The 26,706-nt window shown below is 38.5% G+C and overlaps 1 protein-coding gene across 17 annotated transcripts in view; it reads right to left on the bottom strand.

The window, feature by feature from the left end:
* Positions 1-8,875: 8,875 nt before the first annotated feature.
* The window catches only part of KIF21A (kinesin family member 21A), a 151,459-nt gene continuing 133,628 nt past the window's right edge, over positions 8,876-26,706 (bottom strand). For all 17 annotated transcript variants that reach the window (XM_047740896.1, XM_047740897.1, XM_047740903.1 and 14 more), the window contains 7 exons: positions 25,329-25,465; positions 22,993-23,173; positions 18,962-19,126; positions 16,900-17,017; positions 14,869-15,039; positions 13,615-13,814; positions 8,876-10,141 (listed from right to left, as the gene is read on the bottom strand). In XM_047740896.1, the coding sequence (XP_047596852.1) occupies positions 10,048-10,141; positions 13,615-13,814; positions 14,869-15,039; positions 16,900-17,017; positions 18,962-19,126; positions 22,993-23,173; positions 25,329-25,465 (1,066 nt within the window). In that variant the 3' untranslated portion in view covers positions 8,876-10,047. The remainder of the gene's footprint in view (positions 10,142-13,614; positions 13,815-14,868; positions 15,040-16,899; positions 17,018-18,961; positions 19,127-22,992; positions 23,174-25,328; positions 25,466-26,706) is intronic.

Here is a 26,706-nt window from a genome sequence, read left to right as displayed (position 1 = left end):
TGACGTGCTTTGCTTAAAGAAAATAGTCAAAATGTATTAATAATCCATGAGGTGTAAAAACATTTATTATTGAAGGACCTAGAATCTCAGACCCCGTCTGGAGATTTTTCTGTGAGTCTCTCATTGGAATATGAAATAGAGAACGCTACTTGAATCAGAGAGATGCTTAAAGTGAATTTGTCAGGAAAAGGAAAACGGTCTATAGTTATTTGTTCTCTGTTACTGACATCTGTGTCAATTCCAGAGAGTAGAAACTGTTTCCAAGAGACCATCATTTGTTTTGGGCTATGATCTCATTTTTAAGTAGGGGTTCTTAGCTGCAAATCATCACAACCAACTCTGCTAGTTAAACATAAAAGGGATAGACTGGAGATTATTAGGTAATGTGTACAATTCCCAGGGGAGTCAGAGAAGGTTTGGAGGCTATGCAACCAGGAACAATGTCCAGAATCATACTTCACAACTGGTTGCTTCTCTCTCTAGTGGGCACAAACCCCATGCCTTGTACCATTGACACTGATTCTCAAACCTCTTCTACCGCTTCCATGGAAAATGGCATCAGCCCCCACTACCTCCAGCACAGGGATTCAGGGAGGTGCCAACTTTTCCGGGTACTAGCTTCCCATTAAAAGTCTGTTGCTAGTGGCTCTAAGGGGCCAAGTCTAAGTCACAAAGGGAGGTAAGAGGAATGAGTCACTGGTAGGTATCTAAAGTGAGGTGGGAATATGCTAACACAAAAAATTGTTCAAGAAATTAAAAAAAAAAAAAAGGAAATAGCCACTAAATCCAGACTTAGGATGCTTTATATGTTTGCACTCTGCTTTCCTTTTACTTTTTGCCATCAGTTATGGGTAGAGCAGGCAAATAAGTACAGCAGTGACACACTGTCCAAGTGCACATTGTAGACTTCTTACCATCTTAGTGGATGGAAATGACAGAGAGCAAGCCCCATGACAGTGCTGTACCCAGTGCTGCCAGGCTTCCCCACTGGATCCAGGACAACATAAGAAAATCTCTGTAACAGCAAAATTCTTTTTTTTTTTTTTTTTAAGATTTTATTTATTTATTTGTCAGAGAGAGAGAGGGAAAGAGAGCAAGCATAGGCAGACAGAATGGCAGGCAGAGGCAGAGGTAGAAGCAGGCTCCCTGATGAGCAAGGAGCCCGATGTGGGACTCGATCCCAGGACGCTGGGATCATGACCTGAGCTGAAGGCAGCTGCTTAACCAACTGAGCCACCCAGGCGTCCCTGTAACAGCAAAATTCTTAACAGAGATCTCAATTATTCACAAAATAATGGGTTATAAGTCCTAGAGAAATATGTTAATACATCATCTTGTCCAAATCCTTCCATTAAAATAAGTTGACTACATTTTATCACATTTATTTATTTTTTAAAAAGGCACATCTGACAGAAAACATTGTGACACTTAAAATTTGGAAATTTAATGAGAAATTACATGAAGCTGAGTTTCCTGAGCAAAAAATATTTTTTTATAAAGATTTTATTTATTTGTTTGACAGACAGAGATCACAAGTAGGCAGAGAGACAGGCAGATTGCGGGGGTGGGGTGGAAGCAGGCTCCCTGCCGAGCAGAGGTTGATCCCAGGCCCCTGGGATTATAACCTGAGCGGAAGGCAGAGGCTTAACCCACTGAGCCACTCAGGCACCCCGCAAACAATATTTTTAAGGGAAGAAATTAACTTGTTTTTTTCTTTTTTAGAGAGAGTGGGGTGGGGGGAGGGACAGAGGGAGAGAGAATCTTAAGCAGGCTCCACGTCCAGTGTGAAACCCAACGTGAGGCTTTATCTCATAACCCCAAGATCATGACCTGAGCCAAAATCAAGAGTCAGACACTTACCTGATTGAGCCACAGAGGTGCCCCAGAAATTAGTTTTAAATTGAACTTACTTAATGTAAGTGCCTATTTAGTCAGAGCGATTCCATTTTGGATTAAACAGTCATTTTGTTGTTTATGCAGCGAAACTTAAACTAACCCTGCCCACCCCCCCCACCCCCGCTGCCCGGGACTTACTTAAAAGCAAGCCCAGGAAACCAGTCCCAGGTGACAAAGCCCAAATACAAGGGTAGGTCAGGCCAGGTGGAGGTATCCAATCAGTGGGGGTGCATACTGTCTCCCTAGCTACCAAGGAGTGTGGGTCCCACCCTTTGGGTGCCAATTCTGACCAAGGTGATAGGCTAGTTCAAATGTCTACTATAGGGTAAATTGTAATTCAATTGGTCACTTATGTGTGACCTAGCATGACTGTGCAGCTTTCTCTCTGTGTTACAATCTCATTGGCCACCTGTGCGTGGCCAGGCCCAACCACATGGCCTTTGCCCTTAAAAGCTAGTCTCTAAGGAAGAGATTTAGTCAGTCGGTCAGTTTGATTCTTGATGCTTGGCTCGAAATAAAGCTTTGCTTGACCTTCGCTTTATATCAGTCTCGATCCTTTAATCGCAGACCCATTATTGGGGGACCTTACATTAATAAGAAATGTATTAACCTTGGGCAATGGAGATTGAATAGTTAACCACCAGGGCAGGCTGCTACTAGGTCACAGAAACCCTTGCTCAAATTAGAAAAACTGTCTTCCTAAATATATTTTTTACTTCCATATGCTGAATATGATCATCATATTCTTATATGCTTAAGAACAAAATGATTTACTGCCCTCTACCCTAAATGTGTTGTAACATATATGTAAATTTATGACTAAAAGTGAATGTTATCTTTTTGGGTTGTGCAGTACACAGCACACACAACTATGCATGACAGCCCTGACAGCAACCCCTCTCTGCAGAAAATATTTTCTAGAGCATATTTTGTAAAATCATTAAGTACATGGATATATATGCCATACAGAGAAACTGCTTTAACAAAAGATCTTAAAGTTCAGTGGCTCAAAAAAAAAGAAAGTTATCTTTCTCCTATGTAACAGTCTCAAGTAGGGTTTAGCAAATTACACTCTTTGGGCCAAATTCAGCGCCCAACCTGTTTTGCATTGGTCCTCAAGTTAGGAAAGGTTCTTAGAAATTTAAATGGTTGTTTAAAAAAAGAAAGAATGTGTGACAGGGACAATATGTGGCCTGGAAAGCCTGAAATATTATCATTTCTTTAACAAAAAAGATTTGCCAACCCCTGGCATAAAGACAGGAGTGAAGCTCTGTGCCACAAGGCCATCAAGGACACAGGGTCGTTCTATCATGTTGTTCTACCATCACTCACCCAGGGTGTTGACTTCATCTGCACAGTCAAGGTTGGCTCATCATCACATCCACATCCTAGTCGGTGGAAAGGGGAAAGCCAAAGTGAAGGCCAAAAACTTCTATTTTTTAAAAATCTCAAGTACATCACTTTCCTTTAGATCACAAGACAGACCCATAAGCATATTGTCATAGAGAACTGCAAGATCAGGTGGGAAATGTAATCCGTGGCTGGGCAGCTGCGTGCTCAGCCAAAATCCTCAGGTTTTTATTACTAAGAGTAAGAGGGGAGTGACTGGGACTAGGAGAAATTAGAAATCTGTGCCACATATACTGCCCAGAGTCCTCTTGATCTCCTTGGTTGGTGCTGAGCTATTTCAAAAGGTTAAGATCTTCCCATAAGATGCCCACACCACGTATCAGAATAATTCCCATGGAGCAATTTTCCACGGTGGGGATTCCTGATAACAATCAACACAGCTTTCTCCTCTCTCTTTCTCTCTCTCTCTCTCTCTCTCTCTCTCACACACACACACACACACACACACACACACACACACACACACGCAAACACAGATAAGCAAAGGCGAGGGAAAAAGTAGGAAAAAGGCCTAGGAAAAGGAGACAGGAACAGGATGGGATAAAGCACTCGTCAGATAAGAAGGTAGGTGTATCAGGATCTTCCAGTTAACGACCAAAGTAGCTAAAAATAACACAGTCCTCAGCTACTTCCTGTCTTCCCTGAGGCGGGGGAGACAGCCCTAGTTGCCTGGCAGCAGACTACTAAATACAAAAACTGTCTCCTTGTCTAATCTGAGGTAATAAACAGCAGTCAGATTCCAGATTTGTGCAGGTGAATCCAGGTCTTGCGGACCTGGGGCTTCCCATCATCCTGTGTTTATTTCTTGGGTATTTTTTAGTGATGGTGTTACATGTTTACAACAGGTGAAGATGCACAAAACAGCCTCTCGGATACTCTGCTTCTGTTCTCAAGTAAAACACCAGGCGACTCTGAAAGCCTGAAAAGCCCGTCTGTCTAACGGGGTTTTTCAGAGACAGGAAAACTGGGATTCCCCCCAAGAAAGAGCAACCTCGGTGAATGCCTGCGGCGCCGGGAGGCATAAAGCCTCTCGGCAACCAAAAAGTATTGTTTTCAAAGTAAAAACAATGACATAGCTTAAGGAGAAAAGGGTATGGTCATTTTTGAGAATTCGTGTCCAGAAAAAAAAATAAATAAATGGATAAACTGGAACTCGTTTAAGCAGAAAAGAATTTCAGAGCCAGAAGCGGCTGCTTACAAAATCGTGAGTGGTGCTAGATCCCTAGCCCCTACCCACGCAGCCCACGCAGTTTGGCCTCTGCCACAGTCCAAAACATAAGGAACTGAATAGGGGATCTCCTGCCCCGACTGCAGACGCCAGAAAACACCTCAGCTGGAGGCAGCAAAGATAGTGCCCCATGCCATGCCCCTCCACACCCATAGTTCACGCCTGAGGATGGGGCCCCCTCACAGCTGCCACTGGAAAATAAGGGTTTCTAGGACTTGGCTGCAGAAGCACCAATTCCTCCTCACTCCACTCGTGCCTGGGTTCACATGCTTGGTGGGAGCCACGCTAAATGTGGAACCCAAGCTGAAAGAAAGTCTGAGAAATGTGGATATTGATTTTCTCAAATCCAACATACACAAAAAATACTAAAAGGGGTTTGGAGTCCTATTATCAGCCACAAATGATACAGTGCACATTTGCCACTGGTTTTGTCTGGCAAAAATCCCCCTGTATACTGAATACTGTACTTCACAAATTCTAGGATGCACACTGCTTTTCACAATTAAATATCACTGAAATCAGATGCTCACAGGCTTCTCAGATGCCCCCCATTTCAGAGATGCCTAAGGGGGAAAGTAGATGCTCAGTAAAGGCTGGCTATTACAATCACTCACCTCATTCAAAAGAGGGGAGATTAATGGCAGCTGTGACATTTTGTAAGGGCCTATTCAGCCAAAGTGGCCCCACCCTGGTTGAACTGCCATTTTGTTGTAAAACTTGAATTGACCCTGCCCCCCCACCCCCCAGGGGAACTTACTTAAGAACAAGTCCCAGCTGCCTTCGGTCATGATCTGGTCATGATCCCAGCGTCCTAGGATCGAGTCCCACATCGGGCACCTTGCTCGGCAGGGAGCCTGCTTCTCCCTCTGCCTCTGCCTGCCATTCTGACTGCCTGTGCTCGCTCTCTCTCCCTCTCTCTCTGATAAATAAATAAAATCTTGAAGAAAAAAAAAAAAAAAAAGAACAAGTCCCAGGTGGGGCGCCTGGGTGGCTCAGTGGTTTAAGCTACTGCCTTGGGCTCAGGTCATGATCTCAGGGTCCTGGGATCGAGTCCCGCATTGGGCTCTCTGCTCGGCGGGGAGCCTGCTTCCCTCTCACTCTTTCTGCCTGCCTCTCTGCCTACTTGTGATCTCTGTCAAATAAATAAATAAAATCTTAAAAAAAATTAAAAAGAAAAAAGAACAAGTCCCGGGTAACAAAGTCCAAATACAAGGGTGGGTCAAGCCAGGTGGGGGTATTCAATCAGTGGGGGCACATACTGTCTCCTAGCTACCAAGGAGTATGGGCCCCGCCCTTTGGGCACCTTTTGGGTGCCAATTCTGAACAAGGTGATAGGCTGGTTCAAAGGTCTACTAGGGTAAATTGTAATTCAATTGGTCACTTATTTGTGACCTAACATGACTGTGCAGCTTTCTCTGTGTGTTACAATTTCATTGGCCACCTGTGCGTAGCCAGGCCCAACCACATGGTCTTTGTTCTATAAAACCTAGTCTGTGAAACAGAGGGGTCTCCCTCTCTTGTAAGAGGTGCGGCCCCGAATGTTCAGTCTGATTCTTGATGCTTGGCGCGGAATAAAGCTTTGCCTGACCTTCGCTTTATATCAGTCTCGCTCCTTTAATCACGGACCCATTTTGGGGGGGACCTAACAATTTTACAATTGGTTCAGCATCTCATTATGGTTAGAAAATAGGAGGGATAACTCATTTTTGTGCCATGATGCTCATAGAGAGCAGTCTGTACATTTTATATCTGTGATTTGCAAATACCAACTCCCAGTAATTAGTATCCATGCAGTAACTGGTAAATCAAATCCTAACTTAGCAATAATACAACCTATTCTGAGGCTAAAAAGAGAAGTTGAACTGATTTTGAAGGCACAGCACTGCTTAGGAAAAATTACAAAAACAAAATTACAAACAATTTTACAAACAAAATTACAAACAGCACAGAACAATGGGTTACATGTTGATGACTTTAAGTTTTTATAGAAGATTCCATATCAGCTTGGAAATAAACAAATGTGGACATAATTAATATGCAAAGCATTGTCATTTACTCTTTAGGTAAAATGCCAAGGTTTGGATGTGAAAGAAGAAATGTTATCTTCCAAAAGTAGAAGACATCATTCTCAGAGGACACGGCATATATTTAATACATAGTGAGGAGTAATCCATTTTTAAATTTTAGAAGCACTATTTTAACTGTTTTAAGAGTTATGATTGGGGTGCCTGAGGCTTAGCCAGTTAAGCGTCAGGCTGTTGATCCCAGCTCAGGTGTTGACTTCCGGTTGTGAGTTCAAGCCCTACATTGGGCTCCACTGGGTGTGGAGCCTACTTAAGAAAAAAAAAAAAAAAAAAAAAAAGGAGTCACTGTAAACCTTTCTGGATGGGATCTTTAGAGATGAACAGTATTTTTTTTTTTTTTTTACTGTTTGGCAAACTAGCCTCCATACAAGGAGAGCAAGGAGAGATAGAAAAGGAAGGCCCCTCCAGGTTGGTTGGTGGCAGGTTTAAGAACCAAGGGGATTTATTACGAGGCTTCTGTCCTGGGGCCACGAGGCAAGTAGATCTCCAAACCTGCCTGCCAGAACCTTTAAAGTTTACACAGAGGCCTTACCTGGGTTTGGTCTCCAATACCATGTAGATAGTCTCAACAACACATTACTCCCTCAAGGGTACGTCCTGGAAACAGAAAAATAGTTCTGGCTGTGAGATCGTGGGCAGAACATACATTCCTAGGGCTGGGGAGCTGGTGAGCAGTCTCGGGGTGCCTGGATTGCCCGGATTGCCCGGATTGCCCGGACCTAGCTCCTGGTCAACTGGAGGTCACGTCCTTTCAATGACTTCCCCCAGCATCTTTTAAAATATAAGTCTTTAAAGAGGACTGCCTCTTTTACATACCCATTTGAATTATTTACATCAGATCAGCTCTGAGCCTTCAGCCTTTTAAAAAGTTAGAGACACTGGGCTTTGTGTTCTGTGCAAGCAGAGCTCAAGACGGTGTTAACAGACCTCTGATTGGATTCACAGTCTGGGTCAGATGCTTCTAATGAGGGTGAAGACTCCCAGATCTTCCCAGAGCACTAACCAGATCTTCCCAGAGCACTGACCAATCCATAATGTAAGTGCTGGATTTATTCTCTCTCTCCACTCAGAGGGCAAGTGTAAACTCAGGCTTGTTACTTTTTTTGTACCTAGTACCTGGCCTTGGGCATGCTCAAGAAACATTTATCGAATAAATTAATTATCAAATGAGTGGTTGAGCAATAGTCCTGTGAAAAGAAACACTCCAGGAGTACTGAAATTCAAAATTGCCATAAAAATGTCTCTCGGGTCTTGTCACAGTATTTTCCTCCAGGAAAGGAGGCAAAATTAAAAACAGCTAAATTCCTCTTTACAGGAAAATCCCTTCTTTAAAATTAAGGAAATACATATTTCATTGTGAAATAAAACACACATAAAGTAAGAGGAATTATGAACTTAGGACCCAGGTGGAGAACTAGAACATTCCTATCGATGAGGGAACAGAAGGCTGGCTGTGGACACAAATAACAGCTGACATCCTGCAACCTTCTCCCACCCCCACTCCTGGGTGGGACATATTGTGACATTCTTTAGGAATCTCCCAACTATCTTAATGTTAAAACCTTGCTAGAGGGAAAAACCTTGACAATGACAAGGCCTCAAGGCATCCAGTATCTTGTAAGTCCTCTTTAGCATATGAAAGTTCTTTTGAAACCTCCCTTTTTCCTTACCTCCCCCCAACTCCATCCTACATAACCTGCCATCCCTCACAACCCTGGGGCAACAGCTCTTTCTGCCCAAGGGTCCTGTCCCCATGCTTTAATAAACCACTATTCTGCACCAAAGGTGAGTCAAGAATTCTTTCTTGGTCATCGGCTCTGGACCCACCCCACTGAACCTCACCTATATTCTAAACTTCATCACTAGGACCCAGAAGCATGGCCACACCCCCTCTACACTCTAAACTCACCTTCTGCCAACATCTGCCAATCACCACCCCTCTATTCTTCTGTAACCAAGGTCACTATTGTCCTAACATTTGTAGGGATAATTTTTGTTTTACCACCTATGTGCAAATGCCTAAATTACAGGTTTAATTTAATTCCCTAAGTGAGTTTCTTTGGTTCATCAAGATTAGGTTATGATTCAAACTTCTCAAGAGTATTTCATGTCTAGTGAGCAAAAAAGGGAATGTATATGAAGTGCTGGATAACAACAACAACAACAAAAAAACTTTCCTTATATCACACACAGGTAAAGCTTAACAAACATTAGCCATTTTCATACAATTAGAAAAAGAACAAGAGAATGAAAACAATTGAGAGCAACACATTTATTGAAGCAGTCGCTAAGCTTTCATTTACAAGCAAATGTACTCAGGGGAAAAAAAATCACAAGACAATATATTCAAATGTTATACCATCTACATAAAAATTAAACTTGCGGAATTTACAAATTAATATTCTGAGCAGACAGATAAATCATACATCCTTTTGCAAAATCCAATCTACAGCAGTTAAAAATTCATACAGTTACAATGTAAGACATTCTCTTTTTACAATCTACTTATTTACATAGCTTTTCCCACGGCAAATGATATAGTTCTTATCATAACTACCAAGGTTTGCAAACATAGTGTATTTAAAATATATTTAGCAGCATATAAAAAAATTAGATAAAAGGGAAGGAAATACTACTATTAAATAAAAATGAAATTAAAAGGTGATAATAGAAACAACTCCATAGGAAAATAGATCAAAATATATTTCTGTTAGGACATCAAAAATGTTTCCCATGACAGGATGTATGCACAGCACTAATAAAACAATTTAACAGCATTTTAGTCCTGAGCACAGAATATAGCACAGCTGTAAAACTTTGGTCAATACAAGTAAACATCAACATTTAACACAAACTGTTTAACACTCTTTGTTAATAGATGAAGGTCAATTCCACCTTAGGAAAAATCATCAATAATATTCTCCTATCTTATTTTTTCCCATTCTATTAAAAGAACTTTGGAATTTAGAAAGCTTCTATAGACTGATATAAATACCAGACAAATGGACCACAATTTGACTAACATTCCCAATATGTTTAAATATATAAATCATCTGAACAGACTATACGATGAGTTACCAATGGTTTGCATTGTATTCCAGGTGTTTTCTGACTCTCACAAAAGCAGGTATCTTATAATTCAAATAATTTTAAGGTGTTTTTTATAGCTAGGCACAAAAATCCAGCCACAATAAAAGTGTGAATCAAGCAGTATACCAATTAAAGGATATATATGTATTGACAGATATTAAAATTAAGCACACAGGCTAGTACACAATTTTATTAGAATACCATTTATATTCAGCAGTTGGATTCAGATATATTTTCCAGTTAATCCCATTCATAACATTTTGCTTAATAAATACAGGGCACCATTTCATAACGAACGTATTATCACAGTATTCAGTTTATGACTATCTTCATTCCTGTTTAATTACTGGCAATATCTTCCCCCAGATCTCCTATGTCAGAGATCTGGCCATCTTGCAAACTGCGAGCCTTCCAAATTCTCACAGTTCGATCACTACAAAACAAATTAAAAATGAACATGTGAAAAGTGGCAGAAAGACAAAGAAATAGCTCTTAGCATTATTTATTGTGAAAACATTTTCTGAAGAGGACTTCAATAGATGTAAGCAAAAATATACACTGTCCCATACATATATCAAACAGATACCCTTAATAATGATATTAAAAATAGTTCATATTGTCAAGGGCTTACTATATGGCAGGCACTGTTACTATGTGCCTTTAAATATAAATACATTGAATTCTCTTTAACTACCATAGAGATAGATAATGCTATTATCCCTTTGTATGGATGAGCAAAATGAGATCCAAAGAGGTGAGTGACTTGCTCAATATCACAAAATATGTGCTAGAACCAAGATTTCAACCTAGGCAGTCTGGTTCTTCGGCCCCACCTCCTAATCACTACACTGAATCTGCGCTCATTGTTTCAAAAAACAGCACATGAGACATTGTCGATCAGAGATCGGGGCAGGGATTCCAGGGAGTTGGTGAGTCTGGCAACAGTCAGGAAGAGTTACGCTCAGGTGAAATCAGCATAAGCCCCTAGAAAAAGCAAGGGGCTGCTGAGAAGTGGACTGATACTCCACTATAACGGAACACGAAGATTTAAAGTAATTTCTGAGAAAACTTGGTTTTGTTCACCCAGCATGTGGGTACTGGGGAGTGGTATTAAACCATCATATTTCTTACTGTGTCTCTCATAGCTTTAAGGGAGTGTTACTTTTCTCCAATTATCTAATAAAATCAAAGCCAGGAGTTTCCATAGAATTTCATAGCTAAAAGGCACTTCAGAGATTATGCAGTCCATTTCAAGGATAAAGAGAGTTTAGTTACGTGTCCAGTGTAACATACTAAAGGGCAGAGGTGAGTCTAGAATCTAGGCTTTTTAGTCTCTAACCAGTAATCTCTGTTGTCCCTAAGAGCTCCTATCACAAGCAAACAAGAAAGCTTTTTTTCTTTCTTTTTTTTTTTTAATCTATATGAGATGACAGATGTTAACTAACTTATTGTGGTAATCATTTCACAATATATGTAAGTCAAATCATTATGCTGTGTATCTGTAACTTCCACAATACTATATGTCAATCATATCTCAATAAAACTGGGGGAAAGTAGTAATCTTCTCCCCAACCCACACAGCATATATGCACTGATAACAGCAAGGGGATATGTTCATTCATCCACCCACTCCTTTATTCAACCATCCAATCAACAAATGTTTACTGAGAACTTGATATGTTCCAGGCACTATTCAGGTGCTCAAGACAATTTAAAAACAAACAAACAAGCAAATAACAAAACCTTCTTCCATTGTAGATTATACCATCTAACAAGAGAAGACGGTGCCTGGAAAGCACTTAGAACAATGCCTGGCAAATACTAAGCACCATGCAAGTGTGTGCTAAATGACAAATAAGTGGAACTAGTTTGAAAATAGCCTTCTTGGGGTGCCTGGGTTGTTCAGTGGGTTAAGCCTCTGCCTTCAGCTCAGGTCAGGATCTCAGGGTCCTGGGATGAGCCCTACATCGGGCTCTCTGTTCAGTGGGGAGCCTGCTTCCCCCCGCCCCCCTCTGCCTGCCTCTCTGCCTACTTGTGATCTCTCTGTCAAATAAATGAATAAAATATTTAAAAAAAAAGAAAAGAAAATAGCCTTCTGATTTTATTGGCCATTTTCCTGATTTTTAAGTTACATAGTAAATACATTTGCATCTGGTGCACCATGGGTAAAATGAGAAAAAGTTCAGTTCTTCAAAAATAAGACTACATGTGGAAGAGAGGTATTACAGTAACATCGTAATTCACCCACCAGATCTCAGTGACATTCAATACTTTGAGTCTTATATTGAGTGTCCCACAGCTTTGAGGGGTATTAAGTTATTGCCAGTAAATTACCAAGGACACAGCAAGTTTCCAAGAGAATAAACAAAAGTGGTGAGTCTTGAGAAAGTAATATATCTTGGAAATAACATCAATGAAGCACCAAAGGTAAGCACTTTAGAAAAACACAAAAATAAATCAGCTTTGAAGTACACAATAGTAAAAATCTAAGTGAAAAGAGAAAGTACGAGATACAAGAAATTAAATCTCAGCGAAAAGAGGGATTCAATGAAAATAGCACGAATAATAAGAGATATCACAGAAATATAGCAGAGGTTTCAAAATAAAGTCAGGGTAATCATGCATTTAGGATAGATGAATCAAGAATGTGCTCTGATTAAATTAAATGTAAAAATGACAAAAGGAGATTTTCAAGATAGATTCTCATGAGACATATTCTATTTGAATGAGACTAACACCTCACATTAGGGTGTATATGCTTTCCTTGCCAAAGTACTTATATACACATTGTGTCATTTTATGGTCACAACATGTCTCCACTTCCTTCAAGCGTCTTAAATATCACTTCTTCAGTGAGGCCCTCACCAACCACCCTACTGTGTGACCTCCTCCCCATGATAGTCTCTTCCCTGGTCCCTGCTTTATTTTTCTCTATAGCACCTATCACTATGTAATCTATTTTACCTATTTTTTTTTTCCTTCTCCTTAGAATGAAACGGTGGGGAAGGGGGGTACTGATCTATTTTGTTCACAGCTCTTCCCAAGAGTCTGGAACAGTGCCTGACATATTGGAGATGCATCATGAATGAAAAAATAAGCAAATGAATCCATCAGTCCAGCCTCCCTAAAAGGGAAGAAGCAGATATTATTATTATTAAGCACTTGTACAGCTGGCCCTTGAACAACATGGGTTTGAACTATGAGGGTCCACTTTCCCATGGATTTTTTCAATAAACGGCACAGCACTGTAAATGTATTTTCTCTTCCTTATGATTTTCTTAATAACATTTTCTTTCCTCTAGATTCCCTTATAAGAAAATAGTATATAAAACGTATAACATACAAAATATGTGCTAATTGACTAAGTATATTATCAGGAAGGCTTCCAGTCAACAGTAAGCTATTAGCAGTTTAATTTGGGGGGAATCAAATTTATATGTGGTTTTTGACTATTCAAGGGTCAGTGCCCCTAAGCGTGCATGGTCCAGATGTCAACTGTACTTTACAGAGAGGTAGAAGAGGAACAGAGATTTTTTTAATGATTTATTCTAAGTGTAAAGAATGGCAAGTTCGGTCTTTCTGGAAAAGAAATTTTTTTAATTTTAAAAATTACTCACCTATAATTTTTTTTTTTAATTAGAATTACCGGGGGAAGATCTGGCTGCAGAGTTTCTAGGATAAACAGAGTGCTAATACAGAAGTAACACTACTCTCATGTATTCTGGGGATTAAACTCAGTACCCAAAGTGTACATCAGAAAATATAAATAAGAGATCGTAAATAGAATGACTGTAATAAAAGAAGGGTTTTATATGTTCTATGGTTCCAGACATTTACAACTTATAATATTTATTAAATCTGAACACAAACAACCAATACACAGAAAAATCACATGGAAAAACTTACTCGGCTGCAGTAAAAATATGGGTGGAATTAACACATATGGCATTGATAGGACTATCATGACCCTTCATTTCTCCAACTGGCACAAAAGTATCCACGTTCCAAAGCTTCAGAATGCCCCCTCTGCAGCCACTGAGCAGAGCCGGGTGCCCTGGTACCACTCCTAGGGCACAGACCCAATCTTTATGTGCATTTGGAACTTGCTGAGAGAAAATAAGAAATCGGCAGCTTAAGAGGAGGCTTCCAAAATGACATTTTCACACCAAAGTAAGTTACAGAACATTTTTGTCGACAAAACAGTATCTGGAACACTGAATGGCCTGGAAACTATAAAGATCATTTTCTATGCAATCATTCTTAGTGATTTAAAGAAATAAACCTGTAGTTTGCTTCTAATTTGCCTCAATTATTATCAGAGTTATCAAGATTAGAGACCTATAATGTTAAAAATCTTACAGATCTAAAAGATGCAGAAAGCATACAGAATTTTTCTTTTTTTTTTTAAATTTCTTTTCAGCATAACAGTATTCATTGTTTTTGTACCACACCCAGTGCTCCATGCAATCCGTGCCCTCTCTAATACCCACCACCTGGCTCCCCCAACCTTCCACCCCCCGCCCCTTCAAAACCCTCAGATTGTTTTTCAGAGTCCACAGTCTCTCATGGTTCACCTCCCCATCCAATTTCCCTCAACTCCCTTCTCCCCTTGCACATCACATTCTCTCCATGGGAGTTAACTATCTCACCTTTATCCAAAATGAATTTAAATCAACAAGTTTGAAAAGTACAACCTGGTATGTAGACTATAAAGAATGCCTCATAAAATCCCTGCTTTCAATCTTTGATAGAAAACATGGAGGTTTGAGGCTTTTTGGAGAAGACCAGAGCTAACATATACATCATAATGAGTGAACAGTAATTATAAACTCAAACTATATGACTATACTTGAGTGTAAATATATTTAAATGAATAGTATAAAAGTCACAGCCAGGAATGTATATAAAAGATTCTGAATACAATAAATGCATCTATTGCCAAGTGTGTTCTATTGACATGCATGCTACTCGTTCATTTTGTTTTCATCTATTATTTTTTTCATCTATTATTTATTATTAAATATTGAATGTTGCCCTTCTCATAATTAGTAACTCTGGTGACTGAAGATGAAACATTCTTTAAGGGGTTCTTCAGGTTCTTACATAGACTACTGGTGGCTTTGAAGTACCCACTCCATCCCGTGAAAGGTTTTACATTACCTGTAGAAGGTCTTTTTGAGCTAAGTCCCATTTCTTGATTCCATTATCTCTGGACCCACTAAATAGGTTATCCCCTTGTATGGTCAGTGCTTCAATGCCATCATAATGAGGGGGCTCAAAATTGTGGGTGGGACTCACAGTTCCCAGAGCCCCTTCAGTTACATCAAACATCTAAAAAAGAAACAGAGAGAAAGCAGACATCCTATTTAACTTAAAAATACACACCTATATATTTCATACCAGAAACACATAGACATGTATATTAACCAGATGTGACTTGTTTTGTTACATTATTTTACTAAATTAATTAATCTGTTTTGAATGACTCAGGATGAACCCAGGTCCTATATTCACATTACTTTTGCTTACATGTCACATACTTACGGGTCTGTAGGCTTTTAAGAAAGGAAACCAATTTTTTCACATCTGAGTGTACAAATGATATGCTCAGTAATACAAATACTATGAATCAACCCACTTGAAAGTCATATAAATGATACAACTATTATTTAAATACTGTTAGCTAGCTCTGCAATCCCAGTGGTCATCTCAAATTTCCCCAAGTTGCTATTCAAAACCTCCCACCCGGGTGCCTGGGTGGCTCAGTAGGTTGGGCCTCTGCCTTCCGCTTGGGTCGTGGTCTTGGGGTCCTGGGATCGAGCCCCGCATCAGGCTCTCTGCTCTGCGGTGAGCCTGTTTCCCTTTCTCTCTCTGTCTGCCTCTCTGCCTACTTGTGATCTCTCTCTCTGTCAAATAAATAAAAAACTTAAAAAACAAACAAACAAACAAACAAACAAAACCTTCCCACCACCGCCCCCTCAGTTGCCCTCCTCTCTTTTAGTGAGTGACCTTGTGATTTCTTGGAAAGGTTAGCATGATCAAAAATAAACTTTTTGGGGCGCCTGGGTGGCTCAGTGGGTTAAAGCCTCTGCCGTTGGCTCAGGTCATGATCCCAGGGTCCTGGGATCGAGCCCCACATCAGGCTCTCTGCTCTGCGGGGAGCCTGCTTCCTCCTCTCTCTCTGCCTGCCTCTCTGCCTACTTGTGATCTCTGTCTGTCAAATAAATAAATAAAATCTTAAAAAAAAAAATTTAAAAAAATAAACTTTTGGACTCTTCCCTCCATTCCAAAAGTTTCCTTTTATCTTCAAACATTCTCTTACCCTTCCTTTCTTTTCGAATGGTAAAGCGTGCTTACTGCTTCCTGAAAGGTTCACATCACTGATGTGGTTCTAACTGTTCTAACCACCTTCATCAATTACCACCACTTCCCTCTTCACACTTTCCCTCTCCACCTGGGTCTGCTTCCTAAGCAGACAGGCATACCCCAAGTCTACCAAATACAAAATCCTTTTCCTTTAACCATTATGTTTTCATGTAGCCAACCCATTTTTCATCTCTTAATCTCAGATTCTAGAAAGAGTATTTATTCTCTATCTCTCTGTTACTGTATCCTCTTCTTATTCCTAAACTGGTTCTTACAGGAATTCCCAAGGCTGAGTCCTGGCAATCTCTCTCTCCTTTGGCCATGTCAGCTATTCTAACCCCTCGAACATCTGCTTCTCATTGGATGGCTCCCAAACCTGCATGTCTAGTCATAACTTACACTGAGCTCTAGACTTGCCTTTCAAATGGCCTACTCGCATGCATGAGGATGACTTCTATTACTTAGTATCTCAAATTTAACATTTCCAGAACCAAACTGTGCATCTTCCCTTATCTGCTAATTTCATAAGATCCAAACACCATAATAAAATCAGTATAAAAGACAGTGACAGTGAGACTTACGCATTAGTTGGATGACTGAGCCAAAGATTTTTAAAATCCCTTCCTATCTTCTATGAAAAATGAGAATACATGATTGAATAATAAAACAATAAAATCAGAAACTATGAGTAAGGAAAAGATCACCAAGAAAAGGATAGAAATGAAAAAAAGAAAACTGATTAAGAGAAAAGGGTTCCAGGTGCATCTGAATACTTCAAATCTATCAACTTAATAAGAGGATATAGTTCAACTCTGTCATACACACTTTGATGTAATGATCCTTGGAGCCAGTGACGATTAGATCTTGTCCGTTAGAAATCTGATCTACGGTAAGGCACATAACAGGGCCTAGGTGTCCTGTTAACTTTCCTGTAGACTGAAACCTTTAAAAAGAAAGAAAATAATTTTGTTTGAAAATATTTCTTAATGTGCTGAGGCTAAGCCTCCACATAAATAACCTATATTCTTTGATGAAACTGTTCACTAATTTTCTTTTTTATTTTAGCTCCACCTCTTTGCAACTCTTCTTAAATTCAGAGTCCAAAAATGACAAACTAACCTATTCTATGACTGAAGTGTGAGGAGTTCTAAATAAGTTAGTCCAAAGTGACTAATGTCATTCAGACAGTAAACAAAAATGCAGCGAAACTTGCTAAAGACTAATTTTAAATCCAACCCAGTCCAGGTAAACCTTAATCTGTTAAATGTCCAAATATGTTATAAATATATGACCAAGGTCCAATTTGGAATTTGATTACAACTGTTATCACTTATATAACTATACAATCAATAACAACATGGAAAAGGATTACTTTATAAAAAAACACATATATTCTCACATATACACATACACATGTATGTATACTCTTAACATACACATTTACACACACTCATATATACACCTACATAAACAAATATGTGTATATGTGTATCAGAAAGTAGGCGGTCTATTTCATCAGTTATCATAAAGATTGAAAATGACCAGGATATATAGCTAACTGGTAGAAAAATGTATGACAACAATTGTCAGGGGGTTACAATGAACCTTTGTCTCACAGTCTGACCTCAATCAAGCTGCTAGAATATACAGATATATTTAACTTGTAGAATGTTAGTTTTTTGAAGACTATTCTCTTAGTTACTTTGTTACAATAAATATACATTTAATCATGTTGCTGAAATCAAGCAGGTTTCAAAAGAGCTAACTTTTCAGCAAAAATAGAAAGTGTAAAGATTTTCAAAAGCTGGTATTTTTTCTGCCTCATGTCAGGACTTTGAGTGTCTTCCTCCATGGTGCTCCATGAGTCAAGTTTTAACATCTTCAGGAATGAATCAAGTACTCACCTCTTTTCTTATTTTCTTAAACAAGTACTGTGTTCAATTTTCTACATTCTATTTCTAAAAAAGAGTACTCAGGACTGTGTTTCTTCTCTTTCTCTCTCATCTATTTACCTGTATATTTTCTCTATTAAACCTTCTCAGTCATGTGTTAAAATGTTACAAGTTATAACTAGTTATTTTCAGTTTCCAAAATATGTCACTCAATATCCTATAATTGCCTGTTTAGTGGCCATTATCCTCCATTACAACAGGAGTCCTAAGAAGGTAGATACCACATTTGTCTTGCTCAGTCTTTATTCCCAGCACCTACCATGGTCTTGGTGCACTGCCTCCCAGAATTGATGTTGAAAAAATACTCAACTAACAAATGAATATTCCCTTACTACCAAAATTTTAAGAACTAGAAAAGAAGCTAAAAAAACACTCAATTGAAGGATAAAAGCCCATATTTCATGGCAAATAAAAACAAAATCAGAGATGTAATGCTTTAGATTTCAACTTATCATTTTTTTACCCATTTTGATCTTAATACTTTATCTTTTCTATTTATTTTATATTCACAAAAACCCTATAAGGATTTATGCCCAAATTTTTAAAATTAGATTTATAAACTAAAAATTCTGACATGCAAGATGTTTAAGTGATGCTGCCCCCCCAATAACTCTTTCAAATGTCCTGGTAGAACTAGAATGAGAATCTTGATCTCTTCCTAATAAGAACACAAATTGTAGACAATTATTAAGAAAGGCTATTTTCCTTCATATACTTTTGTTTTTTATCAATGGAGATTAAAAGAAAGGAAAATTGTAAGCTTGCTAATGAGGACAGAAGAGATATTTAAGGGTATTGGGCCAAAGAGAAAAGCTTATGATTTTATATTAACTTCTGGGGTTATAAGAATTAGACTTCATATTCACCAATGTATTATTAATATCTGAAAACTATAATTACCATATATAAGAAATACATTTCCTTAAAAATTCTACCTTTTAAGATCCCACATTCTGACAGCATTTCCAGAAGCTGCATAGAGGAAAGTGCCAGTTGGGTTTAGAGCAATTTGATTTATCTGGTTTTCTCCAGAAGGAATAGCTACTGTCCGGCTGGTACTTGCAGAACAGGCATCTCCAAGAGTAACTTGACCTGAAGATCTTAACAGAGACAAAACAAAGGAAAAAAAGTCACATTTCTGGGCAAGAGTTCAGCTTAGGGTTCCTTGAATTCCTAGGAAACTGGCTGTAGGCACAACAAGCTCTGTGTCCTTTGGTCACTACGTCAACCATACGGAACATAGAACCTCACACACACATATCTGGCACTTATAAACACATTTAATGAGGAACTGAATAAACGAATGACTAAAACAAGATGATGTGGCTTAAAATTCTTAATTTGTAAGTCTCATATAATGCTAGGAATTCCAGGCCCTGAGTTAGGGATGACCAGAACATCATTCAAAAAAGATTAAATGTCAAACACTTAAAAAAAAAAAAAAAGAAAGAAAAAGAAAAGACTCAACAAATGATCTAGTGCTACAAAGGTAATTCTTTTTTCTGCAGCTTCCAGAAGCCCCCTGAGGAGCCAGGCCTTCCAATACCCCTTTTTGTCCATAAGAATTGCCTTTTGAATTAGACACTGAGGATTTTTCAAGCCATTTTCAGTTTTAGTTTACTCTAACTCAGTCATACATGGAGTATTTACCATTTACCATGTGCTAGAGACTTAAACATAACATTTCTATTTCCTCAAATAAATTCTAAGTGATAAATATATTCTTAAAATTTGAAACATTTTCTCAGTTAACATCCAAAATATCAAGTTATAATTAATTATTTTAAATTTGACTTTAGTGAGTCAGCTGGACTGGCAGATTTCTAAGATACAGTGTTCCTTTTTCTATAAAATTTCCATTAAGAGACTTATATTCAGGGACGCCTGGGTGGCTCAGTTGGTTGGACGACTGCCTTCGGCTCAGGTCATGATCCCGGAGTTCCGGGATCGAGTCCCGCATCGGGCTCCCAGCTCCATGGGGAGTCTGCTTCTCCCTCTGACCTTCTCACTCATGCTCTCTCTGTCTCTCTCTCAAATAAATAAATAAATAAATAAATAAAATCTTTAAAAAAAAAAAAAGAGACTTATATTCAGTAAAGTAAATAATGAGTAGTTCTCAAAATACAAACTAGGATTTATGTTAATAATCCTTACTCTATGAATTATAAAACATAATCTTTCCTATGTTCCCTTTGCTTATTTAGAACAAGAGTTCACCCCTGTTTTAATTATGTAAAACAGTTTATCCATCTTATAGCAAGAAGAATCATTATTTGCTCTATATTTTAAAGACATATATGATAACACAGAAAACCAACTCATCGTCCAATTGTCCAACCTAACCCACAGTTATGAAACTGGTGTTCACACAAAAGCAGTAGGTCCTAAAACAAACAAACAAAAACTCTCAATTATTCAATACCTGCTAATTAAAGGCTACAAGTACTTCTTAACTGTCTACTATGGTGATATTAGCCATTTTTCCAAGGACTGGTATTCATTTGAAATAAGAAATGTAAATCATTTAACTATACCAAGTAATAAATACTATGAATATGTAATACCTTAGTATTTAGGAGGGAGGAAATATGAAATGTATACTTAGTCACAGACCAAATATAATTCATTCTTTCCTATTTAATACCAGGCTCTCTTTTTTATTTAAATTTAATTAGCCAACATATGGTACATTATTAGTTTTAGATGTAGAGGTCAATAATTCATCAGTTGCATTCAACACCCAGTGTTCATCACATCACATGCCCCCCTTAATGCCCATCACCCAATTATCCCATCTCTCCCCCCACCCCCTGCCTCCAGCAACCCTCAGTTTATTTCCTATAGTTAAGAGTCTCTCATGGTTTGTCTCCCTATTACTTCGCATTCAGTTGGCCCTCCCTTCCCCTATGATCCTCTGCACTGTTTCTTATATCTTATGTTCCACATGAGTGAAACCATATGATAATTGTCTCTCTTTGACTGACCTATTTTGCTCAGCATTATACTATCTAGTTCCACCCATGTCGATGTAAATGGTAAGTATTCATCCTTTCTAATGGCTGAGCAATATTGCATTGTATACATGGACCACATCTTCTTTATACATTCATCTGTCAATGGACATCTCAATGGACATCTTTCCATAGTTTGGCTATTGTGGACATTGCTGCTGTAAACACTGGAGTGTATGTGCCCCTTCAGATCATTACATTTGTATCATTGGGGTAAATACCCAGTAGTACAATTGCTGGGTCATAGGATAGTTCTATTTTTAACTTCTTGAGGAACCTCCATACTGTCTTCCAGAGTGGCTGCAATAGCTTGCATTCCCACCGGCAGTAAAGGAGGGTTCCCCTTTTTTTGCATCCCCACCAAGATTTGTTGTTTCCTGATTTGTTAATTATAGCCTTTCTGACTGGTGTGAGGTAGTATCTTATTGTGGTTTTGACTTGTATTTCCCTAATGCCAAGTGATGTTGAGCAACTTTTCCTGCGTTTGTTGGCCATTTGTATATCTGCTTTACAGAAATGTTTGTTCACGTCTTCCGGCCATTTCTTGACTGGATTATTGGTTTTTGGTGTGTTGAGTTTGTTAAGTTCTTTATAGATCTTGGATACTAGCCTTTATCTGGTATGTCATTTGCAAATATCTTCTTTCATTCTGTAGGCTGACTTTTTTTGTTGACTATTTCCTTTGCTGTGCAGAAGCTTTTTATCTTGCTGAAGTCCCAGCAGTTCATTTTTGCTTTTGATTCCCTTGCCTTTAGAGATGCGTCTTGCAAAAAGTTGCTGTGGCCAAGTTCAAAGACCTCGAATTCTACATACTATTTTCCCCTAGTACTAGAGTTTTTCAGTTCTGTGTGATCCATAAACTTGTTTCTAGCCTGTTGTTCCTGCTGGGCTTCTGGGGGAGGGGCCTGATGCATTGCTTCTCAGGTGTCTTTGCCTGGGCAGAGTTGCACCACCCTGGCCAGGGGTCTGGGCTCAGTGTAAGCTGCTTGAGGCTGCTCTATGTGCCTTTTGTTCCCTGACAGCTTTCTGCACCACTTTAGATGAAAATAAAAATGGCAGGACCCTGATCTCCAGTCCCTGAAACTGAAAGATAATGGCCCCCTACTTGTCAGTGAACCCTCAGAGAAAAGCGGTCAGTCACTTTTGTGTGCATCAAATTCTGCAGGTTTCTGTGTTGCATACCCTCACAGGTCCTCCCAGGGGAAAAAGGAGGGTCACCCAGGTTCTGCCGCTTGCAGGGCCCCTTCTAGAAGAGCGGTCACTCGACTGTGCTGTGGTTTGCAGTTTATGGCAAACTCAGTGGAAAGCCTGCTCCTGGGCTCCCCCACTGTTGCTAGCTTCTCTGCTTCAGTGCATGGAAATTCTGCCAACTCAGACACCCTCACTCTTTCTAAGACCCCAGGGATCCTGAGACCACACTGTCCCACATAGGATTCTGCCCAACTTCACCACCTGAACACCTTTCAGGCTAGGACATCGCTCAGGGAAGCAGACTTCTAAACATTCTGACTTTGTGTGCGCTATAACTGGTTTATGGAGGCTCACTGTGGTTTATCTTCTGATATGTCCCCTCAGATTCACTTCTCCACACTTCCTACCTTGCAAAAAGTGGTTGCTTTTCTATTTGTTAGAATTGCTGCAATTCTTTTCTTAGATCTCAGGTTGAATTCACAGGTGTGAATTGATAGATACTAGCTAAATTCAAGGGACCAGATAAATCAAGGTTTCCTACTCTTCCCCCATCTTCCCTCCTCCTTACATTTCTACCAGGTTCTTATATTGTATTTTCTCAATAGTTTCTCCCCCTTATATTATCTACATTCTTACTCTAACATCATCCTTTTGGAAGCAGAAAGGTATTAATAAATAAAAGTACATTCATAGTCCTAACTTTTCATGTATGTTGTACATATGAACTATTTGTCCCTTATGCTAATTGTCTTTAAATTACTTACGTCAGCGTTCGAATGCACTTTGCCGAATCTCTGATATCCCACACCTTAATATAAGATGTGGACACAGTGAAGACCAAACTTGTATAATTACAGTATTTTACAGACACGACGTTGTTGGGATGACCCCCCAATGACATTATCTCCTGCCCAGTCACCAGATTCCATACTTTACAAGTACGATCTACAACAAACAAGAAAAGAAAAATACTGTCAATATGAACTACATTAGGTTCTCTTAACGATAAAAATTATGTAAACAGTTTTTCTCCTTTGAAAATGAAATGAAATAAGAAAAAAGTAATTATTCCACTAACCTGAAACAGACATCCTACCTCAATCCTTGACCCTTTGCTTCAGGTTCAAGGGCAAAGTGCATATAAAGGATCGAATGAAAGCCAGGGATGTCTGGTGTATGTATAATGTGGTATTAAAAAAAGATTATATAAAATTTTGTAATAGTTGTATCACAAGAATCTTGCCTCAAATTGCCCTAGATTTAAAATGGCATTCCCAAATCAACCTCTTCAAAATATTCTGCTTTGATTACTCCTATCTCCTCAAAGCACTCCATACTTACCCTTTTCTTTTCCAATGTCACTGATAGATGGAGTTTATTTTTGACCACAAAACATAATTATAAACTAATTATTTTGGGGTTTTTTTTGACATGTCAAATACATAACTATCCTGGAGATAAATTTAATTTGAATTTAAAAAGTACATTTTCACAGTGTAGATTCTTTAATTGGATATTGGATGGCTTGTCATTCACAATTCATATATTCTAGCTAGACTGTTATATTCCATTATATACAATGAGCAATAAATGCTCCTTGATTAAACCAAGTCCTTTAATGTCCCTCAATGCTAAAAAACTTTCACTAGCTCCCCAAATTCCTGTACATGCTACCTTTCTACCTTTCTAGCTCTACTGCCCATCACTTATCTTAAAATTATAGTTGACCCTTGAACAACATGGGTTTGGATGTGTCTACTTATATGCAAATTTTTTGATATAGTACAGTTGTAGAGTACTAAAAATGTATTTTTCTTCCTTATGATTTTCTTAGTAATAATTTTTTCTCCAGCTTACTTTATTATAAGAACACAGTATGTAATACTTATAACATACATGATATGTGTTAATGGACTATATTATTGGTAAGGCTATTAAGAGTTCACTTTGTCGGGAAAGCTATTTCTAGCTCAGTTTTGGGTAAGTCAAAAATTATATGCAGATTTTCTTTTTTTAAGATTTTATTTATTTGACAGAGTACAAGCAAGGGGAGTGACAGGGAAAGGGAGAAGCAGGCTCCTGATGAGCAGAGAGCCAGATATGGGGCTTGATCCCACGACCCTAGGATCATGACCTGAGCTGAAGGCAGAGGCTTAACCAACTAAGCTACCCAGGCGCCCCTATATACAGATTTTCGACTATGCAGGGGTCAGCACTCCTAACCCTCATGCTGTTGAAGGTCAACAGCATTCTACTTTTCAATCCAATTGGATTTAGTTTCCAAACATACCCCACTTTAAGCTCTATGTCTCTGCTTATGTTGTTCCATTATCTTGGTTGTCAGTCATTACCTGCCACTATCCAAACCATCCTATAAGGTTCATCCTAAATATCTCCATGTGAAAGCCTTGCTTATTTCTCATAGGCTGGCATAACAGCTCCCTTTTCTGAAACCCCAAAACTCTTAGTCCTTAATTCTTCAAATATTTACAGTTGATCTCTAGTTGCCTGCAATTATACCAAAAGGGTTAAGACCAAAGGTTTGGAGATGAGTAGATATGGGTTTCCAATTGTAGTTCTTCCACTTACTACTAAGTTTACCTGGGAAAATTATTTCATTTCTCGAATCCTCAGTTTCTTTATCTGTAAAATTAGGATGTGACATGCATTTCACTGGGGTTACCACAAGAATTAAATGAGATGTAATCTGGATAGTGTTTAGCATAGTCTCTGACATATAGTTAAGTGCTCAAGAAATGGTGGTTGCTATATCTGATTCTCTTTACCACAGTGTACATTGTAATGACCTTTGTCAATTTTTATATGACCTAGATTTCTAAGCTTAGCACCCTGCATGCATTAAGTACTCAGTTACTGAAGGGAGATGTATCCTCTCAACATTTTATTCATATAACATCAACAGAGTTCTTACTTTCTTCCCAACTATGTCATGATTTTATATAATTCAGGAGGTGAACCAGATTATCTCTCAGGTTCTTATGGGTCTTAAGCAGTTTGACTGTTTTTTTTAAAGCCTGTTAAAAATGTAATCATCTTTTAAAAAATCTGCTAACTATCCATATGAAGCAGTTACTGGCACCTTTTGATCCAGTGAAGAGGAGATCATCAGTAGAATCCACACACAGCACAGCTTTTGTGTGCCCTTCAGCGATGTGAAGACACTGCAGTGGAGAAGTTCTGATTCCTTTTGAAGCAGGAAATGGGTTGATTATGCCCCTGAGATGTGGGAAAAAACAAGACTTACTTCAGTAACTCTATCATGGGACTGACTGTATTTCCACCCGACTTTAAAAAGTCTAAGTAATTAATAGAATTCAGACTGCTCCCTTATCTCTTTTTAAAGGAAAAGGACACAGAGATAAAACATGAAAGCATAATAGTAGTGATGGAGTCCATCAACTAATCAGGTATCAGCCAGCAGGTGTGTTCTACAAAGAGCAAAGCCCACAGTCCATGAGACTTTCTCACTAACAAGTCCTTCTCCTGAAAGTTTAATGTAGCAATATTGGGAGCTAGTTGATTATAGTGAATTCTGACAAATAAGAAAGGATAAATGATGGACAACTGGAAGGTGTGACACTTTGTCATGCTGGAATGTGACTCTAAGTCAAAAAGAACATTCTGGAGAAAGTACAATAGATATCACCTAAAATACTGAAAAAAACAAATTTCAAATGAATTTGAAAAGAGATAGGAATGATAGCGTACACAGAAATTCTAAAGCAAGAGTAGCCCCAAACTATCAAGAAATTAAAGACAAAACTCTAACAGTCTCAAAGAAGATTTAAAAAAAAAAAATGAAACTTTAAAAGTACAGTGAGGCTCCTTAGAGAGCTTTCTCATAAGTTTAATATTTTTAATTTTAAAATTTAATTTAATTTTAATATTAAAATATTTTTAATATTTCTGCTTTATGCCATTAGACTACATACTATGGAAATATATAGGAATTTAAGACAGGATCTGAATTGAAATAGTTGTGTCCAGAAGACTAAGTCCATGTATCATTGCTCATAGCAGGAAGAAAAGTTATGTTGAATTATGTCTGTTATATACAAGACAGATGGCAATAATATCAAAACAAATAACAGGGATTTAAAAAAACCACATTTTTATATTTTTTGGCGGCAGGGCAATCGGAGAGGAGAGGGATAATCTTAAGCAGGCTCCATGCCCAGTGCGGAGCCCAACGTGGGGCTCAATCTCCCAACCCTGAGATCATGACCTGAGCCCAAATCAAGAGTTGGATGTTTAACCAACTGAGCCACAAGGGGCCCTTCTATCTTCTTAATGAAAAAGAACAATCTTCAATATGTAATGGGCAGAAATGATTAAGAAGAAATGTAAGCCCAAGATAAGTTAGAACTGACAATAGAGAGTTATCCAATGAATTCAAGTATTTTTGTTTTTAAGTCATTATATCACAGATTTGAAAAGGATACACCATTGTGGACATA

The sequence above is a fragment of the Lutra lutra genome, chromosome 8 (assembly GCF_902655055.1).
Source record: "Lutra lutra chromosome 8, mLutLut1.2, whole genome shotgun sequence".
Lineage (NCBI taxonomy): Eukaryota > Metazoa > Chordata > Mammalia > Carnivora > Mustelidae > Lutra > Lutra lutra.
The sequence above is the reverse complement of the archived record's forward strand: the minus strand, read 5'-3'. Positions and strand labels throughout refer to the sequence as shown.